This window comes from Euphorbia lathyris, chromosome 10 (assembly GCF_963576675.1).
Source record: "Euphorbia lathyris chromosome 10, ddEupLath1.1, whole genome shotgun sequence".
In the NCBI taxonomy this organism is placed as follows: Eukaryota; Viridiplantae; Streptophyta; class Magnoliopsida; order Malpighiales; family Euphorbiaceae; genus Euphorbia; species Euphorbia lathyris.
The window spans coordinates 37,747,801-37,769,766 of record NC_088919.1 but is presented as its reverse complement, the minus strand read 5'-3'; the positions used below and the strand labels follow the sequence as shown (position 1 = coordinate 37,769,766).

Sequence of the window (21,966 nt, the reverse complement as noted above, 5' to 3'; positions counted from 1 at the left end):
TCTCCTGAAAATAAAGCAAAATCGGGTACTCTAAAATTGTGGGGTAAAGGGTATAGCTGATCATAGTGCCGTGGATATGGTTTCTAGAACTCAGGTCGGTATACTTCCCTCACGGCTGGCCCATAGATCTCTTGGACGATGTTTCTTATGCGTTGAGCCTCTCCCAAGTTGTTGGTGGGCTCCATGCGTGTATGCGTCGTCCGTTGTGGGTGAAAGTTGGCTTGTCTCACATTGCCCCCCACATTACGAGCATAGCTTTCCTCGTAATGTTCAGCATGGTTACTAGGTCCGGTATGAGATCTAAACTGTTGTTGAGGTGGCGGGACTTGAATAGGTTCTGGGCTGATCCTGTCACCGCGCTCATTGAACCTGAGATTCTCTTCTCGAGCTGGTGGCGGGGTATACCTTTCCCCAGCTCCTGATGTCGGTGTTTTCTTCCCACCGTCTACCGGTCCTTGAGATGTCGACCTTTGTGTGAACAGCTCGGCGCACTTTTCCGGGATTTTGCTGATCTCTCCAGTTAAATCAACGATCCTTTTCTCGAGAGCCGGTCCCTTGTTGGAATTGTTCATCGCCTCGTTGTTGGCTTGCATTGCCTTGCACACATCCTCATAACTTTCTCTCATGGATTGCGAAAATCCATGTAGAAATTGGTCGATCTGCTTCTCTAGTTTTGCTAAAAATGGTGTCATGTCGAATATGGGTGGGCCTTGAGGTTGTTGGTTTGCACCTCCGCTATTGTTCACGGTCTCAACCGCACAACCTTCAGGCATGGCGGGTTCGTTGCTCTGATCCCGGTTCTGATTTTGACTCTCTTCGGAGTCCGATGGGATGGGATCTTTCCCCGTGTTCTTCCTAGGCGGCATTCTTCGTGAGTACTTATGGGTGAAAATTATGAAATTATGTTAGTAATCTAGTGCTGAAAAAGAAAGAACAAGGAAATAAATAAATGCTTATTAATGGAATGCAAGCAAGGCATGAAAAACAAGTGAGTTAAAAAATGAGCGTGAAGAATATATACGTGGTATGAAAAAACAAGTCTTACAAATTTTTGGCTAAGCCAAAACAAAAAATAAAACGTCCCACCGAGCGTGCCAAAAATTGTTAGCGTTAGCTAATAAATTTTGGTAAAGTGGAAGTGGGATAATGAGTGTGGAAAAATTAAGAACGTAAAAAACGAGTATAGACACAATTTTTGGTAGCAAAAAAAAAAAACAAAGGTCCCACTGGGCGTGCCAAAAATTGTTAGCGATATTTTGCGAATATGCTAATTTCAACCTTGTCACGTGTGGTTAGGGTGCGGGCGTGCCAGAGAAGATTACTTCTCAATTATTAAAGACGGTTAAGTTTATGGAATTGCGCGCCAAAACTTGAAATCTTAAACGAAGCGATTGGCGAGGGACGCAAGGATTGAAAAAGTCCCTCTTGGGTCTCTAGCGCCATTTATGAAAACTTTGCTAGATAAATTGTTTTATTTAAGCTAATGCGGGTAAATTGAAGACGAGAAAATAAAGGAATTTAAAGTGCGAAATTGACACAAGATTTGGTGAAAATTGGTATTTTATTGATGAATAAAGGTTTGAATACATAAAATTGGAAATGAATTACAATTGAGAAATCTCTATATTAAACATATAGGCAATCAATTGAATTAGAACGAACAAATCAATACGAAGAATTGAAATGCAATAAAACAAATTGGAATTCAACAACAAACTCGGAGCCACAATAGCTATCTCGGATTGATGTTGAATTTTGGTGTCGGCGTGAGGTCCTTGGAGAACTGCAACCGGTCGGGCCCGTACGGTATGTGCCTTGTGCAATGACTAAACGTTGGTAGGTAAATGGGGTAGATTTAATCTTGACTTTGGGGAGCTTGGTTGGAGTGCTTAGGAATACGGAATTGGGCAAATAAATAGTGTAAATTGAACTTCGGGATGTCAGGAATAACTTTGTATAAGGGATCGAAGGCCAACACGAATGGTAAACAGACGAAATTGAAGATTGAAAATGACTAGTTGAATCTGGAAAAATCTGGGCAGAATGCTAAAAGAATTTGGGGTATAAAAATCAGCTTGTAAACGGAGATTCTGGACACGGAATTGAATGAATCAAAAGGCTAAATCGAAATTCAGGACGTTAGGAACAACTTTGTCGAAGGGATCGAAGGCAAAAAATAAATTTAAATGGACAGAATTGAGCTTTGAAAAAGGATGGACGAATCTGGAAAATTACTTTAGAAAGGAAACTCTAATTGAAAACTTGAGCAGAGTAACGACTTAAAAACACTAATTTGATTTGAGAAACTCGAAAAAAAGGCTTTAGAACTTGAATTGAAGCTAAAGGAAGCTAAATGAGGGACTAAAACCAAGAAAAACGAAGAACGAAAGAAAGAACTTTGAAGAACTTTAAGAACTAGGAACTTAAAACTAAGAACTAGAACATTGAAAGGGACCTTTAGAGAGGGGTTTTGTGTTGTGATTGAGTGTGTATTTTAGTGTAGGGGAGTGGGTCTATTTATAGTATTTTTAAGTGGCGTTTTGGTAATTAGTTAGAGGTATTAGGGTATTTTGGTCTTTTCATCATCAACTAACTCCAACTAACACTCCAACTAACTTAACTTCCTCAACTGCCGTTGACTGTTTCCGGAAGAGACGATACGCCCCGCGTATGTCCTACTACGCCCTGCGTGTTGTGGCTCCTGGGCCTTGTGCGTTTCATTGATGATTTTTACGCGTGGCGTCTCTGGTGTCACGTCCCGCGTAAAGGAGTACGCCCTGCGTATTGGCGGATACGCCCTGCGTATCCGTGCTTCTGATCTTGGAACACTCTGCGGATGCGTCTTACGCATGACGTATTGGCAAGTGCATCCCGCGTAAGAAAGTACGCCCCGTGTAAAGTGAAGGACGCGCTGCGTATTTGAGTCTCTGACGTTGATTTCTCCGGACGCCTTGTTTACGCGCTGCGTATTGAGGACACGCCCCGCGTGGTGCCGGACTCTCTCATGGGTTGAAGGTTAGCTTACACGTGTATTATTTTCTAGAAAATATAAACTATATCCTAAAAACATAACCCAAGCATTTTATATACATAAAAATAATTATTTTATTTTTTGGGCCAACACTATCATTATTATTAAAGTGTGCATGTTAGCTTTATAATAATATCATTGACTATAATAGTTTATTACAGTAAAACCTCTATAAATTAATAATATTGGGACCATTAAATTTTATTAATTTATAGAGATATTAATTAATGAATAAATCAATAATTATTAATTTATAGAGTGTTATGCAAAATTCAATTGAGGATGAAGTTGATGATGATTCAGTACCCTTGGAACCAGTCACAAGAAAGGAAGAAATTACAGCATCAACCACTATTTATAATTTTTTGTTACAGTTTGACAAGTGTACATCAGAACCTTTGAATGCACTGAGAATAGTAGAGATGGAATTCAATTAGATTTAAATTTCAAGAAAAAACAAAGTACTATAGAGTCTTATTTTCCTAAATTATCCTAAGTATATATCTATATATATATTTGACATGTGTATTTGAAAAATTATTAATTTATAGAGATAATAAAACAATGCATTTATAACGGATTGTTCCAAAAAATTATTATCTTATTAATTTATTAGAATTAATTATTTTTTAAACTGACCCAAGTCGGGACCAAAAGAATTTATTATTTTAAAAAGATTATTAATTTATCGAGTGATAACATTGAGATATTATCCTGAGGACCAAAAGGGATATTCACGTCAAAGTACGTCGCGTAGTGGTCTCCAAAAGGAAGCTGGTTGGCGGATCTCCCCAGATCAGCTCAGAGAGATCCGCCGGCGGACCTATAAGGCGAATCTCTCCATTCGTCTCTATAACGGCTGGCCGCCGACTCGGCCATAAAAGATCATTAATGAGTTATTAATTAGTTAATCCGCCAGGTTCAGAATAACCCGTAACCGCCATTAATGAGGCATTAATGGAGACTTTCTAGTTACCTGAAGGTTACAACTTCTCAGCTATATATAGCCTGATCCCCTAGGTTATCAAGGTACACACACATTCTCACAATTATTGTCAATTCTGTTGGTTTTCTTGATCCATCTTACTGACTTTGGCATCGGAGTGTCCCCAGCCGATCCCAACGGCGCCTCACAGGGAAGTGCTCCGATCAAGGATTTTTCCTCAAGTTAACATCGAGTATTAATTTATGAAGGTTTTACTGTATTCTAAATGTCCCTGTTTAATTATTATTATGGGAATGATAATAAATTAAGACTAACTAGTTTTTGACCCGTGCGATGCACAGATTCATCTTAATATATAAATATTAACAAAAGTATAATTTAATAATTACAATTAATGATATAAAGGTGCTATATAAATTAATTATTATTATTTTATTTTCATATTTAATTTAAATAATATTTTTATAGATAAATATAATAATATAATTAAAATTAATATATTATATATTATATTATATTTTTTATCAGTAAAAATGGAGGAAGTGACATCTCAGCTCCATCATTACTGTTTTATATTATATATAGATATGCAGAGAATTAGAGAGATTTTAGGGATTAATTTAAATTATGTAGAACTTTTAGATATAGATATGCAGAGAATTAGAGAGATTTTAGGGATTAATTTAAATTCTGTAGAACTCTTAGATATAGTACGGATAAAATAATCTTTTTATAAATAAATATAATAATATAATTAAAGTTAATATATTATATTTTATATTATATTTTTCATAAGTAAAAAAGGAGAAAGTGACACCTCAGCTCCATCGTTACTGTTTTATATTATATATAGATGTGACGGTTGATTGATGTTCATGTTCATGTGATGAACACATGTATGGATATACAATTCAAACTCATGGGTACATGTTGGAGAACATGGTACTGGATAGATCCATTATAAAATCACTACATGAGTTACTGTCATAAGTGATCTCAATTATAATAATGTCATTAAATCCTTAGATCTAAGTTCATTATGGATTCCTACATGAAGAGTAGTGTGTTTTGACATAATCAAACATTGTTTTTAACCGGACAACTATAAAGGTTGTGATTGGACATAATATAATTCATACAGAGGAATATAAGTGATAGATATAAGATTTATCCCTCACATTATGAGAGAGATGCCATTGGGCCCCTCGATAAGTGAGACTGAGACATGTATGGTTGTGTTTTTTTTGACGCAAAAGGAATAATATATGAATGAAATTAATTAATTGGTTACATCTGATTCAGCTAATGGTCTCACAAATAGAGGAGCTGAATCCCAGTATGTTGGGCTTTGCCAAGAAAAGGAGGAGCTAGCTATAAGATCATCAACACGATTAGCTTGCCTAGCTATATAGGCGACTGAAAGATCAACACAGTCCCGCACAAGTGCCTGGCAATGACGAATTATGTCCCCGAATTCAGAGATGTCCTCAGCCTAACGAACGCATCAGTGACCCCTTTTTTCATCCATTTCTACTACCGCCCTGCCCAAACCACTATTTTTGATCCAGTTGAGAGCTTCCTTCAAACCAAACGCCTCTAGCATCGGGGCTGTCCAACAGCCTAGTTTGTGTGTCGTCCAACATGCTCGGACTCTGTCTAAGGCGTCCCTACATACCAGCTCGAAGCCCATTGATCGCGGCTGAAAACGAACTGGTGCGTCAATATTTATTTTCCAGATACCAGCGGGCGGCAACGTCCACCTAACATCCACCGATTTGTGCGTATCAGTAGGGCGGATAGGGGCAGATACGACTTTATTTGTTGTAGTATATTCAAGCAGCCATTGGAAGCTACGAGGAATACAAATTCTAGCAGGAATGATGTGTTTATTCCATACACAGTTATTTCTCTATTTCCAAATTTCCCAAATATTCACACACATAGGCATCTGTTCATCGACACTATTAGCATTTTTCATCATAGCAGCAAACCAACTTATAAAATCAGCATAGTGTAGACCGGCTTGTATAATTTTTCCCGCTTGCCAGCAAGTGATAGCAAAGTGACAGTCAATAAAAAGATGGTAATTATGTTCACCCACTTCATGGCATATAACACAAATATTACTAACCTGTAGGCCTTTGCAATATAGGTTATCCGTGTGAGGTAATAGTTCAGAACAAGCCCGCCAGACAAATTTTCACCTTTGGAAGGATATTTAGGCCCCATAGTGTTCGACAAAACTCCATGAACTTGCTATCTACAATACCGTAACGCTGCACAAATGCTACCTGATAGCTCGACTTGACTGTGTAGATGCCCGTTCTTCCATAATGCCAGATAATTCGATCCTCCTCACTCACATTCCAAGCCACAGTCTGTAGGATATGTGACGTATCAACTGCATTGAAGACTGTCTCTACTTGAGCCACATTCCAATCTCCAGTGATATGGCACCGCAGATCAGCTACCCTGAGATCCTCTAGACCCACAACAATGGTAGTAGAGGGCCTAAAACCCACAGCATTAGCCAGCCAAGGTTGGTCCCACACACGAATCATATCTCATTCTCCAATCTTCCATCTACACCCCTCCTCTAAACACGGTTTGGCATTCCATATACTCTGCCACACTAGGCTCGGGTTGTTACCTAGTTGAGCCGTCCAGAATGTCCCTTCTTGGAAGTATTTAGCTTTGAGAATCTTACCAGCCAGAGTATTTTTATTTGAAATTAACTGTAAAGCCTGCTTACCAAAGAGGGCTATATTAAACGCCCCCAAATGATAGAAGCCCAATCCTCCATCTTCTTTCCTGCAACACAATCTCTCCCATGACGTCCAGTGAATCTTTCTCTTATCATTCGTCGACCCCCACCAGAATGAGTTCATCATTCTCTGCAACTCGTCACACAGGGTCCCTAGCAAAAGAAAAATACTCATACAGTAAGAGGGGATTGCCTGTGCAACCGATTTCTAGGGTACCTCTCTCCCTGCTTGAGATAGAAACTTTCCATGCCATCCATTCACTTTCTTTCGGTTGTGCTTAAATAAATTGATAAGTGTATCAATTAATTTGTTTTACAGCCTACTTTGAGATCGAGAAACTATATGATTGAATATGATAAGGATGATAAGAACTACGCCTTATGTTCAATTTAAGATATCATGAGATAAATAAATTATGCCATATTTTATACAGTAGATTAAATTGGATCATATCCTCCATATCAATCACGCAGTCATAATGCTTTGCTAGAGATCGCTTATGACATGTAGGGTAAAATACTATTTGACTTACTGCCAATTTTATATAAAACTACAGGATCACACACAAAAAGCAAATTGAGATGTACAAAAATATATATAAAGGTTCGTTGTATCTGGATTATGATCATACACAATGAATAGCATTCGGATTAGGGATCAAAATAAAACTAACCAATGAGTTCGGTAAAATAAATATGACCTTGGTAAATTCGTACAAGGGTTTAATGAGATTAAAATCTGAAATAAATAATAATAAATAAATTTATTTATTTAATATTGTTTATTTCAACCTATAAATATGTGTTAAAACTAGCATTTAGGGTTACACATTAATACAGCAGTCGAATTACACCAGAACTCTAGAATCATGAATTCTTTTTTGGGCTCTCTGGTATCTAGTCGGCGCTAGCATGTTGTATGTTTGTTGATTGCTCGTGTGGATACTGGTAGAAGGTGTTTGTTTGTCTGACAGGCAACACTGGATCCGACATTGTCTCTAAGTTACAGATTTGAATCTTCAATGCATGTGAGGTCGACCATCTATCCTTCTTTTATTTTTTAATCAAATCACATGGATCCTCTGGTTGGATTTCGATTTTATTTGTCCACTGCGTTTTATTGCATTGCCGAAACCCAACACCGACATCATCAAATACATGCTAAAATCCCGAGTAGCTGAAAAGCCAAGACTAGAAGAGACCCAAAAATCATCTTTGACCACACATTGGGAGAAATTTTTTTTTACTTTCTGATCTGAACAAGAGCAAAAATAATTAAGCACATCCCTAGTAACAGAAGCTTGCTATATCATCTGCAAACAAGATGTGAGAAAGAGGAGGACCGTTATGAGATAAATGGATTGGCTTCTACCGACCCAACGGTTAGCATGCAGGATGAGGTGATTGAGACGCGGACAAAAAGATAGGAGGGGACATGGTCTCTTTGTGAGGAATAATATAATCTACTACTAATGAGATTTGATTGTTTATAATTCTTACGTAAGATATTAAATTATCAATATTTGATTAAATAATAAATATTATTACCTGACTTTTATGTAAACAACCCATCGAAAGGAAGTTAAATAATTAGGCCCAAAGGCCAAAATAGAGTCCACACTCCAGACCTCAATTGGCTTACCCTACATCAGGCTTTTGCATCATCCAGCAACAGAGCAGAACTGTGGTGGCTACGTTGAAACTAGGCTACTGAATATCTGGTATTTCATTTCTACAGCGGAATACGAAGGTCAATCGACAAAATGGCGGAAGAGGAGATTTTAGGCTATTTGCAGAATCACGAAGAAATCTGTGATTCCGGGCAGTTCGCCGCCGCAAGGGGGATTGATCATAACGAGATCGTCAATGTCGTCAAAAGCCTCTTTGGTTTCCGCTTCGTCGATGTTCAGGTGATACTTTCTAGCTTCTAAATTATCTATTCATCCATACGTTTAGTTCTTCTCGCATATGGCTAATGCACTCAATTAATCTGCATTTAGTTCATTAAAATAATGGAAGATTGGTCTATACACATGTAATATTAAGCTAGAAATTGTATATTTTGAACTGTATTATAGCGATTGGAAGCATAGGTGTTTTGCTGACTGTTGAATATGGACCCTGATAGTGTTAATAGAGCATGCTGAACTTATAAGTGCCTTTGATGAAAAGTGGTTGACATGTCTCAACATAACTGTGAAGTATTAATGTGGATTACATAGTAATTTGTTCATATGCCAGGATATCAAGAGGGAGACATGGGTTCTTACTGAGGAAGGTAAAAAGTATGCTGCCGAAGGATCACCTGAAGTAAATCTGTTCTTGGCTGTACCAGCGGAGGGTAGCATCACAAAGGATGAGTTGCAGGTTATTGCTACTTTTTTTTGTAGTTTGTACACTATTTGTAACATCAACATACAATGCACTAGCCAATTTAACTATTCCATTTCATTTTTGTATTCCATCATACAATACTTGAGCTTACTGATCAGGATATAGAAATTTTATATGTTGCTCTTCAATATTTGCTGTTATATTGTCTTTTTCTTTCTGTAGTATGTCGTCTCATGTACACAATCTTATTGTTGAAACTTTTTATTGGTGCAGAAAAAGCTTGACCCTGCAGTTTTCAAAATAGGGTGCTCACAGGCTGGAAAGAATAAATGGGTGGAAATGGGAAAGCAAATATCGAGGAAGGTAGAAATCTCGAAGTTATCTGCTGGATTTTATTTATACGTCTTCATATGAGATACCTTTAATTAAATTATCTCAGAGTTTGTTCTGTATGCAATTGATCATAATTGAATATCTTTTAGGCTAATTTGGACTTCGGTATTTTTAGTTATACTTTTGTCCTTTTTTTTTTATTAAAAAAATATAATTTACATACTTAATTATCTATGTTCCGTCATAATAATAATAATCGCTCCAGGAACTGTTTTGATTTGATAATATATTTGAATAAGAGTTTGTGGAATCTTTGCAGTTGTCTCATTACATTTCTATATCACTGTAGGTTCAACATGTGGAAGACAAACTGAAGGACCTGCTTTTAAAGATTCAAGATGGACAGGTCATTATTGATTTTAACGCATTTAATCCACTTTAGTTCTTCAATTGTTTAGTGATCTTTTCAGTTCTGAGTTACTTTTGCATGTCTCCGCCAACATGTGTTTTAAAATAGATCAATGTAACAATAGGTGACACTGCTTCATGTTTGGGGCGCAGTAGTTGTATGGTAGACTAGAGTGGAGGGTAATTACTATTTAGTCTTGGAGATTTACAAAACTTAATAGGTTACAAAAGTATATTACTACCAATTTGTGGCCTTGGCTAATTTTCGGAGCAGTAACTGCAGCTTTAAGAACAGCTATTTAATATAATTCTTTCTGTCATTTTTTAAGCCTGCATAAAGTCTTTTATTTGTACGGTTCCTGATCGGCATGAGCCCAATTCTGAAGTGATAATTTTGTCCATGTACTTGAACATGTATATCCATGCATGTATAGTATTATAGTTAATTTGTCATGATCGAAGTCTAGAGGGACAGTAAATTTGTGAAATCTGGGAAATCATGTTTTTATTGCATATGTAAATGGCCAGTGGCGGAGCCAGAGCTCAAAGTCCGGAGGGGCTCCATTGCATGAAGATTTTTTTTTCTTAATAACGACTTAAGGCTTTGATTCATAGTAGTCAAATCAAAATTTTCAAAATTTTGATAATATAAGGGTAAATTTGATCATAATTGGAAACATTAAGGTACAAAACAACTGAGATTCAATATAAAGTAAGGATAAGGTGCAAAAATACTCTAATGTTTACACTTAAGAACAATTTTACTTCTAACGTCTAAAATGATGCAATTTTACCCTTAACGTTGACAGCCAAGAAAAAATTAAAATGAGATAAAAAGTGAAGAGAGGGAGATTCGAACATAGGACCAATTGGATGAAGAGATTCCTTTAATTATCACTACAACCAACTATGCAAACTTAGTTTTATGTTATATAATCACATTCTACATTATAAGTACCAATTTTATCTATTTTGGGGGCTGTTCGGGACTGAACCACTGTTCGTCAAGGGTGTTCCGGAGGGTCGGAGGGTCGGGAGACTCTCCCCTACCCCCCTAGCTCCGCCCCTGTAAATGGCTGAAACTGAGCAGTTTATCAAGACATTTGCAAAATTTAGCTCTAGATTTTGGGAAGTTTGTCTGCCTTTCTGTTGGGTAGTGTAGCAGCTTATAGTTATGGAGGGGCTCCTCTGATAAAGAGTGTGTGGCATTTTTCTGCGTTTAATTCAGAACTTACGTACCGGGCCTGTTATTTAGTCCACTATGCATGGATGTTTTATGTGTGCTTAGTCATTCGAAGTAATTGTTTTTATTTTTACTTTTTTTTATTGTTTGTTTCGTGATTTCAGGAATTAGATAAAGAAAGTATCAACTCTCTGAAAGCAAGGAAGCTTATTGTTTTGCAGTAAATGATCATAAACTGATATACTTCATAGTATCTAATATGTGTATTTCCTTATATATGTGGGCCCTAAAACTTTTCTTGTTTAGCGCCCCTTGGTATTTACAAATCATGCTCATGATATAGGACGTGGAAAGGCTACTCAGTGAGAAAAGGTCCTAATTATGCACCAAAAAGAAAGAAACCCGCTACTGATTTGACTCGAGAAAATCTACAGAGGTATATCATTTCTTGCTTTCCTATTTTATTTACATTCAATATTCATCTAATTATTGATCTTGTACTTGCTTCATTGACTCGATTTGTGAACCCAGAACATCTAATACTAGTGGGTTTTACCATTACTAATTGGGAGTACTAAGAAAGTAAGGATTAGTTATATGTTGGCTTACAAATTTAACAATTGAGGCAAGATATTGTTGAATAGGTGCCTGTTTTGATTTATCCTTTTCTTGGTGTAAGCTCATGCTCCATATGCATAGAGGTTAAATACTTCTATGAGGTTCACTCCTATAAATAATCATCCTTGAACCTTTTTCCTCCTGAGTAAAATGGCATATCTGGTCTAGTTTCTTTTTTTCTTAGATTCTAATGGAATCATTAAAGTATACTTGGTAGCCCTCAAAAAATATTTGTTCATTCGCATGGTTATGCTTTTTAGTGGAAACAGATTTCACCCGTGCAACTAACCTTTTCGACAAATTTTCTGATGTTCTAGGGGTGATTGGAAGGAATTGGAGTTTAAGGAGTATAATTTGAATGCTAAGGGCCCACCACCTGAATGTGGGCACCTTCATCCACTCAACAAGGCAAGAAATTGTTTATGAAGTTATTTTAATGAAGATAATGTTACTTTGTTTGTTTATATTCAATTCAATGGGAAGCAGCCAATATTGAAATATAGGAGAAAAATGACGCATATGTTTGAAATCATAATCTGCTTATTGTAGTTAAATTGACAAGGTAGCCCAAATCATTTTGCTCTGTAGTATGTATGATAAATATAGATTTTTCTTTACCTTTCTTCTAGTTCCCATAAAGTCTGAAGCAGTTTTGCTTTTGTTTTGCTGCTCTGAGTTTTATGTCCGATTAAGGTTTGGATCTGGTTAGTTTGGCTTTTCAGAAAAAAAAGCCTCTTTCAGTAACTGATTTAATCAGCTTCTTAGATGGCTGAGAGTTTGATTTCCATTGAAGGAAGCATTATCATCAAATAATTAAAAACATAATATTTTGGAATAGCTGTTTGTTCAGGAGGATTATCATGTGATTTTGGTTTCGTCGAATGATGTAGTATTTATCCTGCCTTCAAAAGTTATTTCATGTGAACACGTTCTCCTTTTTTAAGTAGATGGACATGGTAGTGGGAGGTGGTTCATTTGACAAAATACATATTATGCGAGTGTTTGGTACCATTATGGTCATATAGCTTCTGAAATTACTTCGTCATTGTCATCCTTTGCTATTTTAATTATTTGCTTAACCTGTTTAGTAGCAAGGTATTAGAAAATATTCATGTGATGCTTTGCTTATATTCTGTTTTTTTTATAGGTGAAAGATCGGCTAAAGGATATATTTCGTCAACTAAAGTGAGACCTGCTTTTTGTCTTCTTATCTTTACTTGCACCATGTATTGAAGTTATAAAGTTTGACATCTTTGTGTTGTTCTGCTGGACACAGCTTTGAGGAAATGCCCACAAATAGATATGTTGAGAGCAGGTAGCTTGTCGTTGCATCCTTTTCTGTAAACATCTTTATAGTTAATTGCAGCGTCTATTAATAGGTTTAGCATATTGAACTTTACCATGTCACTCCATGTCCTGTATGCATATTAAAAGAAAATGTTTTATTTACTACTGGTACTATTATTATTATGATGATGATGATTATTAAGAGAAGTTGAAGCATGAGCCTTCTTTTACACCATCTTTGTTTTTTGTAAGTGTCTGCAGCTGTGTTGCGTTACCTTACCTCCATATATTTTTATGATTAATGCTCTTATTTCATTTGACAGCTTCTGGAATTTTGATGCATTGTTCCAGCCACAACAACATCCTGCCCGTGATTCACACGATACATTCTTCTTGCAAGGTTTGTCAAGCATCCTTTTCTTTTCGTGGTTCTGTTATTTTTTGTTTATTCCGATCGTTATGTGTATGTAGTTCCTTCAACTACGAGCCAACTACCAGAAGATTATGTTAAGCTAGTGAAGGAAGTCCATGAATCTGGGGGTTATGGATCAAGAGGGTATGGTGATGAGAATATTTTGCGCAGATATGATATGTAATGCATAATTCCCAGAATCATATTCTATCTGTGTTGGCAGGTATAATTATGATTGGAAAAGAGAGGAAGCAAACAAAAACCTTCTACGAACTCACACCACAGCAATTTCTACGCGGATGCTGTATGCACTAGCACAGGTTTTGTTGCAATTTGAGTTGTGTATTTATTTTCCACGGCTGCCTAAATATGCTCAGTGCTTATTATTTTTTCTTAAATAATGTTTGAATCTGCTTTTAAGTCAAATAGGCCCCTAGGTGGGTCATGAAACTGGCTTTATTAATTTGGTCCACTGTGTTCCAAGAGCAATCAAAGAAATATAGTTTGCTTTTGTCATATCTGTGGTTTAATCTCTCTTCCTCGAGAATGAAATTTGTACACTATACTGTCTGGAATGCATGTATGCCTGTAATCTAATTTCAAGTTGATGCTGGTGCTAATTATATATATATATAAATGTATCTAAGAATTGTAGCTGTCCTACCTCCTGAAAGAGCACACATCTGTTTTTTTTATGATATGCCTTCACTTTCTGGTTTTATGCTAACTGGAGATCTATTGACTAGTTATTCTGTTCTTGATAGCAAGCAAAACTGGAACCTTTTATCCCCAAGAGATACTTCTCTATCGATCGTGTTTTCAGAAATGAAGCAGTAGATCGTACTCATCTAGCAGAGTTCCATCAAATAGAAGGTATGTTTAAGTTGACAAAATAACATCTGGCTTTGCTTTTGCATTGGGGTTTGTTTATCATGGCACTTTGGTCTGTCATTAAGCATCATGTACGTGATGGTAAACTATGATCTTGGCTTAGTCCACTTGTGAGTTTTTGCCCAAACCAAGAACCCGTTCATAGGTAGGGTGGCATCATAATGGTTCGTAGAAAGTATTAGGCTGTACAGTGCTGTTGAGTTGAGTCTTCATCTAATAAATTGTCTGTTGAAGTTTATTTAATTTATACCTTGTGAAATTTGTTGATCCTTTTCTGTGAACTCTTATATTTGGTTTCAGGTGTGGTGTGTGATCGAGGGCTTACATTGAGCCACTTGATTGGTGTTTTGGAGGACTTCTTTTCACGATTGGGTAATATTTGTACTACAGAAACCTACTCTGTTCTGAAACACTTCAATGTCTGTTTATTCTATTTTTTGGCAAACAAAAATCAATGCCAAATACAGTAAATGGTAATTGTTTTGAAACGGTCAATTGACACCGGAGGGAACACATACCATTGACTTGGTTACTGTCAATGCAAGTTCTGTTTTTGGCACAAAAAGTCTGATGCTTATGTTTATGTGGTTAATAGTGTGAAGACACCATTATATTTGATCAGATTTATGCTCTCATCAGGAGAGTCTAACATCTAAAGCTACATAACAGGGATGTCCAAACTACGGTTCAAGCCTGCTTATAATCCATATACTGAACCTAGCATGGAGATTTTCAGGTATATATATAATAGGCGAAGGCCTCCATGGTAGATTTTATTGAAGATGTGTGAATGTAATTTGAACATATCTGTAAATTTGTATCAGCTATCATGAAGGCTTTGGGAAATGGGTGGAGATTGGGAATTCTGGAATGTTCAGGCCTGAAATGTTACGTCCCATGGGATTCCCAGATGATGTAAATGTTATTGCTTGGGGACTTTCCCTTGAAAGGTAAAGCAGCTTTTCTCATTCTTAAAAGAAATAAAGTTATAATTTCATAGAAAAAGAAATAATTATGAGAAAAAAGTTAATATCATTCACTTCGGGGGGGTTTTTTTTTTTTTGAACCAGACCAACGATGATACTGTACGGAATTGATAATATCCGGGATCTGTTTGGACATAAGGTACTCTTTCAAACTTTGCTGTATTTGGGAGCTGGACAATCATGCTACTACCTTTATTTATTAATTGTCTTGAACTTTCTTGTAATTGTAGGTGGATCTGAGTCTCATGAAGAAAAATCCTCTATGTCTAATTGGAATTCAGTAGACTGCCCAACTTGTTTTTTTGGTATCATAGTTTGTGTTAGTTCAAGGATATGAACCAAGTGGTAATTGTTAGTGAAGTGCCAAGATAGAAGACTTGAGCAAAAAGCATCCTATAATTATTTCTGGTTCCCCCCCTGAAGGAATCGATTTAATTAAATTTAAGGTAATGGATTGGTAGTAGGGGGTGACTCCATTCATCTTGTGATCTCATCATATTGGTATACACCGCAATGTATTATTCTCAACAGTACTCTGTTTGAAACTAAATACTGCATTTTGAGCAAATATCCCTTTTGTGTTTTGATAATTCCAAATTTTCATTTTTTTTTCTTCTCGTGTCAATTATCCCATGATGTCTGATGGAAACATGACAGTTCTCAATGAATTTCTTCACGGTGCACTCTATGAACCATGCTGCCCTAACAAAGTTATGATTGGCTAAATTTTACTTTGTTCATGTAAATAAGCCCTCATTTCGAGAAAGAAATAAATTAAAATTAAAAAGTTAAAGTCATATAAATTAGAAATGGAGTGACTGAACTATATTTGTGTAAAGTGTGTTTTAAATACAAGTGTATTTATTTCTGTGAAGCACAAATTTAAACCAAAATGGACAATATTATGATACCGAACTAAGCTTTTACAATCTGCTTTGTTAATATTCAGGATAGATGAGGTTCATCTTAATTTGTTATTTTTTGCAGTCAAAATCTAACGGGCATCGTTCTTACTTCGTTTTTAATCTTATAACTGATAATTCCTGTGACCCTAGAATTATTAATGGAAACTCTGAGTAAGATAGAGTCTTTGTTGATAAATCTTCCATTAATTGAAAATAAAAGGTTTAATACATCATTTGCCTCCTGAACTTGTCCAAAAAGCTTGATTGCCCCTTGAACTTTCAAAGTGTTCTGATAGCCCCCTGAACTTGCATAAAATGTTCAGTTAGCTCCCCGAACTTGCGTAAAATGTAATCAATTGATCACTCGGTCGTAAAAAAGTAAGTTGAATGCGGAAGATGTATTCCACGAGTCTTAAAAAAAGTAAAATGACCAAAATCGGAATATACGATTCTAATATTAGAAAAGACAAGTTGTATAGTTGAGCAAACAATAACTTCTTTTTTAATCTATTTTTTAATTATGTAATAACATTCTAAGATGCGTGGAATACATTTTTCGAATTTAACTTATTTTACGACCGAGTGATCAATTGATTACATTTTATGCAAGTTCAGGGGGCTAACTGAACATTTTATGCCAGTTCAGGAGGCTATCGGAACACTTCGAAAGTTAAGAGGGCCAATCAAACTTTTTAAACAAGTTCAGGGGGCAAATGATGTATTAATAAAAAATAAGAAATACATGCATTGCATATACAAATACACAGGCAGCAGCAGAAGTTTTTCATGCTGCAACAGCTTTGAGAACCCTATTTCCAAAATAATTTACCATTAACGTTCTAATCGATGTATAAATCAGTTAAATTATGGGAGAATTCTCCAAGTTCTTCCTCCACTAAAGTGCCATCAGCTACTTGAGAGCAAGTATCAACAGTACCATGGGGTTCAAACACTTGCTTCTCTTTTAACGAATCACTAGCTCTCAGTTCATCAGAGAGAGTGACATTCATCATGCTAGATTCAAATTTCCGGCGCCTTTCTACGGCATCCTCAACCATCTTCTTGAACTGTTCATCACTGCTGGACAGCATGTATCTTAGTTTAAAGTTAACTTGATTCTCTACCATAACTTTGTGCCTTGGAACTATTCGCCCCTCAAGAGAATAGCTGAAGAACCTGCAAATGATTTCCAGTTAAAATCCTATTCGTGGTTATAATATAAAAGCCTATTATTAGCTTGGAAATGGGAACTGAACTTAGTAAGCCTAGCAAGTAAGAAAATAGCTCCATAAAGCTGTTCACCTGGGAAATTCAATTAGATCTTTCAAAGGGCGGACCATGCTTCGCCTCAAGTAACGATACTTCGGACGTAGGAGATCTATGTTGTAACGGAGTAGCATGGGAAAATCCGCAATCATCTCACCCAACAGATGAAGGCGTATGCCGAGTGAGAGAAAATACTTTACACTGATATCAAGCTTATGCACTATGCTGCATCCCAGAAGCTCTGGCCCCAAAGCTATCACCTTCCCAATAGCTCTCTCGTTAACACCCGCTTTTGTCATCAAGAATATGACCTGCATCAAACTCCAATTTCAGAACTTCTACTCTTTGTTTACAAACTAGAATGTTCAACAGTAGTATACTTTATGCAGGATATGAAAGGAAACAGAAGCAGTAAGTTGGCTATGAAAAGGAACACACCACTGGCCGGATTTTCTTGTTCAAGCTGTATGTTAATAATGGAGGAAACTTTACGAGCATGTTACCAATAGCGTCTTCTCTAACACCTATGTCCTTAAAAAACCGTACCTTCAAAAACAAAACAAAAATGTCATCACCTGTCATCAGAATATTCATTTCTCTGAAAATGAGTTCACCGTTGAAACAATAGAAAGCTATTATCAGAAGTATAAAATAAAGAATTGAAATAGAAGGCATAGTTCAACTAGATCACTTATATCTGGTTTTAACAACAGTAAGAAGCAATGGTGTTGCTAACCTTTGGTAATATTGTCTGTTCAAAATCAACACAGAAAACTATTGGCTTAATGGTAAGCATTCTCCTCATACCATCTTTCGAAATCCCGAGGTAGTATAAATACTTAACGAGAGGCTTCCACCTTTCCTCGATACTACAAGCTATGAGTTGTGGTTTAAATGCTAGCAACTTTCCAACATCTTCAGTATTCAGCCCAAACTCTTTCAGATAGCTAACCTGCACAAATAAGAACATCATATTCACGACAGCGAACATCATATGCAGGTATTTCAAGAAGCAATTGGACCTCTAGATCAGATCATAAATAGTGAGAGATTGAAGATTGAATCACATACGGTACCTTCTGATTCATCTCTTCCAGAGTAAAGTAGCCAAGAGCCCTAGGATAATCGAAAACCATTGTGCCGAAATCCTTCTCATTCATACCCATATCCAAGTAGAACTTGACCCTAGCTTTCACATCTTCCAAGGTATAAGACAATAAATGAGGACACCTACTCATTACATACCCTATCCAATCCCTCCTTATTCCATTGCTCTCTAAATACTCTACAATATCATCTAGTTCTTCATTACTTCGTTCTAAAATATTATCTCCTGCTTTTATAAGTGCAGAGCCAAGAAAGTCCCCCTTCACATGAATGCCCTTCAACCACTCAACCACACGGATGATTGACTTAATATTTCCTCTTGAAGTGCATAGCAGCTTAGCAATCTTAGGATATGACACCGAATTATGTTTCAGCCACCTATATGATAATCAAAATCAAATAAACAAACCATAGTTTTCATGAATTTCATTCTACTTCTACATTTGCAACTCAAAACAATGAAATTTTCAGAACAGAAATCAGACGCCATAAGATTATTGCAGGCTGAGTACCTGATAAGGGGCACAACTTCCAACTCTTCTATAACAGTCTTAGCTCGAACTTTGAAACTTGAATTTTGAAACTCAGGCAAGCTCTTCAAATTTGCAGCTTTAATCATAATAAAGTCCATAAAATCCCTAGACCTATCAACCAAATTGGTGGAATATGTAATGCCAAACTTGCCTTTCTTCATCATGGAATCCTTGAATATCTCAGCAGTAACTTTTCTGCGTATCTCTAGAGCCTTCATTATCATTTCTTCATCATCATCATCATCTCCATCACTATTGACCTCTCCATTTTGAAATAGGGTTTGCAAAGGAGCGCCATTGGCCGGGAAAAGGGGAACAATTGAACCCGGGAATTGGGGTATTCGTTTCTTAGTGACGAGTGCCATTTCCAAAAGCTTTACTTTCTCTTCAGGTGAAATAGCAGGCTGAAATCTTTCTTCTTCTTCTGCAATGTCTCCTTCATTCTGGAATTGACTCGGTTCTTTTAGGTGGCGGTGGAGGAAATTGGCGGACTTGGAGTTGTGGGTGCGGAGAATTGGTTCATGAGTGGTGGCCGGATTTTGAGGAGTGGAGTGACTTTGATTGTTGAGGGTGCCGGAGACGGTGAAATGACGGTGGTTATGGGGAAGATGGAGGCGGAGGTGAAGGTGCTGTGGACAGTACAGCATGCTGATTTTCTGTTGATTTGGAGACCATAGTGTAGAAGATAGAGTGGCGCCATTCGGAGAAGTGGACTTGGATAATTCTGGCTTTGTTATTAGAACGATAGTCGACAACAACGAGGGTCCTATGGTCTAGTGGTCAGGACATTGGACTCTGAATCCAGTAACCCGAGTTCAAATCTCGGTAGGACCTTTTTCATTTTTCGTTCTTTTTTCTTCTCACCATAAGTTATGAAGCCTTTACTTTCTTTACTTTGGTTAAATAATTATAAGGACCTACGTTTATATTTCATACATTATTTAGTCTTTTTGTTTTTAAAAATAATTATATAATCTTCCAATTTTTATTTTCATTAACTCTTTAGTCTTTATGATTGGGTAAATGATTAAACTATGCTAAATAAACTTTAAAATACTAAAATTACCATTTACTTTATGTTTTAATAATAAAGCATCTATTTTTCCTATTATATATTTTTTCTCTTTTTTCCTACATAATCATAATCTCTCCAATATAAATTCCAATATAAAGTAATCCTACGTAATCATAATCCCTCCAATATAAATTCCAATATAAAATAATTGATTTATTAATTTTTATATAAGTATAAAATTTTAATTTAATAACACAAAATTTATTGACTAAAAAATGAATGAAAAATATTTCAAAAATTATTAAAATAGGAGTAAGACTATTATTGTAAAAAAAATTACAATTCTAATAAATTATACGAATGAAGAAAAAAATATATGATTTTTAAAAAATTATAAAAAATTTATAATAATATTGAATGTTAAATTAAAGATATTATATTAAAAAATAAAGAAAAAAATAATTATAATTTAAGAAAATTAATAGTATATTTTTTCAAGTATATCAATTTCGGTGTATATGTAATTCAAAAACTTCATTAAAATTAATTAGATTAAATTTGAAACTAAAATATACATATTTTTTTGGGTTAATTACAAAAAACTACCCTGTGGTTTGACCGATTTGCGATGTGGTACCTGTGGGTATTTTTTGTTACAAACAGGTACCTGTGGTTGTCGCCGTTACTAAAATCAAGGAAACGGTAGAAAATCTGTTAAAAATCTGACGTGGCACAGGGGCAATTTAAGAAATTCAATTTTTTAATTTTTTTTCTCTCTCCTCTCTCCTTCATCGTTGCTTCTCTTCTTCTTCTTCTGCGTTTTCTTTTTTTCTTCTTCTTCTTCTTCTTCTTCTTCTTCTTCCTCCTCCTCCTCTCTTTTCTTCTTCTTCTTCCTCCTCTCCTCTCTTCTCTTCTTCTTCCTATTTTTTTCTTTTTTTTTCTAATTTCTTTTAATTCTGGAATTTCCAAAAATCTGGAAATTCCAGAATCTGCATTCTGGAAATTCCAGAAATCTGGAAATTCCAGACGTGAAGAACGTCTTCATCACGTCTGGAATTTCCAGAAATCTGGAATTTCCAGAATTAAAAAAAGAAAAAAAAAAGAAAACAAGAGGAAGATGAAGAGAAGAAATAAGGAAGAAAAAGAAGAAGAAAAGAAAGGAATAGGAGAAAATGGAAGAAGAAGAACGTAAAATGGAAGAAGAAGAAGAGCAAATGGAGGAAGAAGAAGAAGAAAGACGAACGAAGAAGATGAAGTCAACAAAAAAGTCAAAAAAATGTGTTTCCGAAAATACCCCTACAATTTAACAGTCAAACAGCCGTCTCCTTGATTTTAGTAACGGTGACAACCACAGGTACCTGTTTGTAACAAAAAATACCACAGGTATCACATCGCAAATCGGCCAAACCACAGGATAGTTTTTTGTAATTAACCCTATTTTTTTAGGGAAAAGTACAAAAAATAAACCTTGTGGTTACACTTGTTTTCGATCGGCACCCATGTGGTTTAAAAGTGTACAAAGTGGTATTATAATTTAAGAAAATTAATAGTATATTTTTTCAAGTATATCAATTTCGGTGTATATGTAGTTCAAAAACTTCATTAAAATTAGGGTTAAGGTGCAAAAATACCCCTAACGTTTTGGATCAGGATCAATTTTACCCCTAACGTCTAAAATGGTGAAATTTTACCCCTAACATTTGTAGCCAAGAGCAATTTTACCCCTAACGTTGATAAATTGGGTCAATTTCAGAAATAATTCATCAAACTGTCTTCTCGGTCATGAATCTTATCATCTACACTTCACACGTGCGTCATTTTATCAGTAACAAATCATAAACATATGTTGGGATGTGAAAAAAATAATAAATAAATAAAAATATACTGTCTTTGGTACGAATTAGACAAAAAAATTCAAAAAATTCATCGAGTTTATAAATATTAATC

The 21,966-nt window shown here is 35.8% G+C and overlaps 2 protein-coding genes and 1 non-coding gene across 3 annotated transcripts; 2 read left to right on the top strand and 1 right to left on the bottom strand.

Moving 5' to 3' along the window:
• The first annotated feature begins 8,386 nt into the window (after positions 1–8,386).
• Positions 8,387–15,783, top strand: LOC136208956 (phenylalanine--tRNA ligase alpha subunit, cytoplasmic). The gene is made up of 18 exons (XM_066000256.1): positions 8,387–8,651; positions 8,983–9,108; positions 9,349–9,438; positions 9,758–9,814; positions 11,164–11,219; positions 11,343–11,435; positions 11,935–12,025; positions 12,765–12,802; positions 12,894–12,932; positions 13,228–13,304; positions 13,376–13,460; positions 13,540–13,636; positions 14,081–14,189; positions 14,508–14,579; positions 14,877–14,943; positions 15,032–15,157; positions 15,278–15,332; positions 15,424–15,783. The coding sequence occupies exons 1-18, from the start codon at positions 8,505–8,507 to the stop codon at positions 15,475–15,477; spliced, it is 1,479 nt and encodes a 492-aa protein (XP_065856328.1). The 5' UTR covers positions 8,387–8,504; the 3' UTR covers positions 15,478–15,783.
• Positions 15,784–16,803: 1,020 nt separating this feature from the next.
• Positions 16,804–19,664, bottom strand: LOC136210035 (transcription termination factor MTERF2, chloroplastic). Its single transcript, XM_066001709.1, has 6 exons — positions 18,984–19,664; positions 18,441–18,849; positions 18,101–18,316; positions 17,803–17,910; positions 17,401–17,675; positions 16,804–17,274 (listed from the first exon to the last, which is right to left on the bottom strand). The coding sequence occupies exons 1-6, from the start codon at positions 19,649–19,651 to the stop codon at positions 16,938–16,940; spliced, it is 2,013 nt and encodes a 670-aa protein (XP_065857781.1). The 5' UTR covers positions 19,652–19,664; the 3' UTR covers positions 16,804–16,937.
• Positions 19,665–19,766: 102 nt separating this feature from the next.
• Positions 19,767–19,838, top strand: TRNAQ-CUG (transfer RNA glutamine (anticodon CUG)). Its single transcript has one exon. It is a non-coding gene; the product is annotated as a tRNA-Gln (tRNA).
• The last annotated feature ends 2,128 nt before the right edge of the window (positions 19,839–21,966 follow it).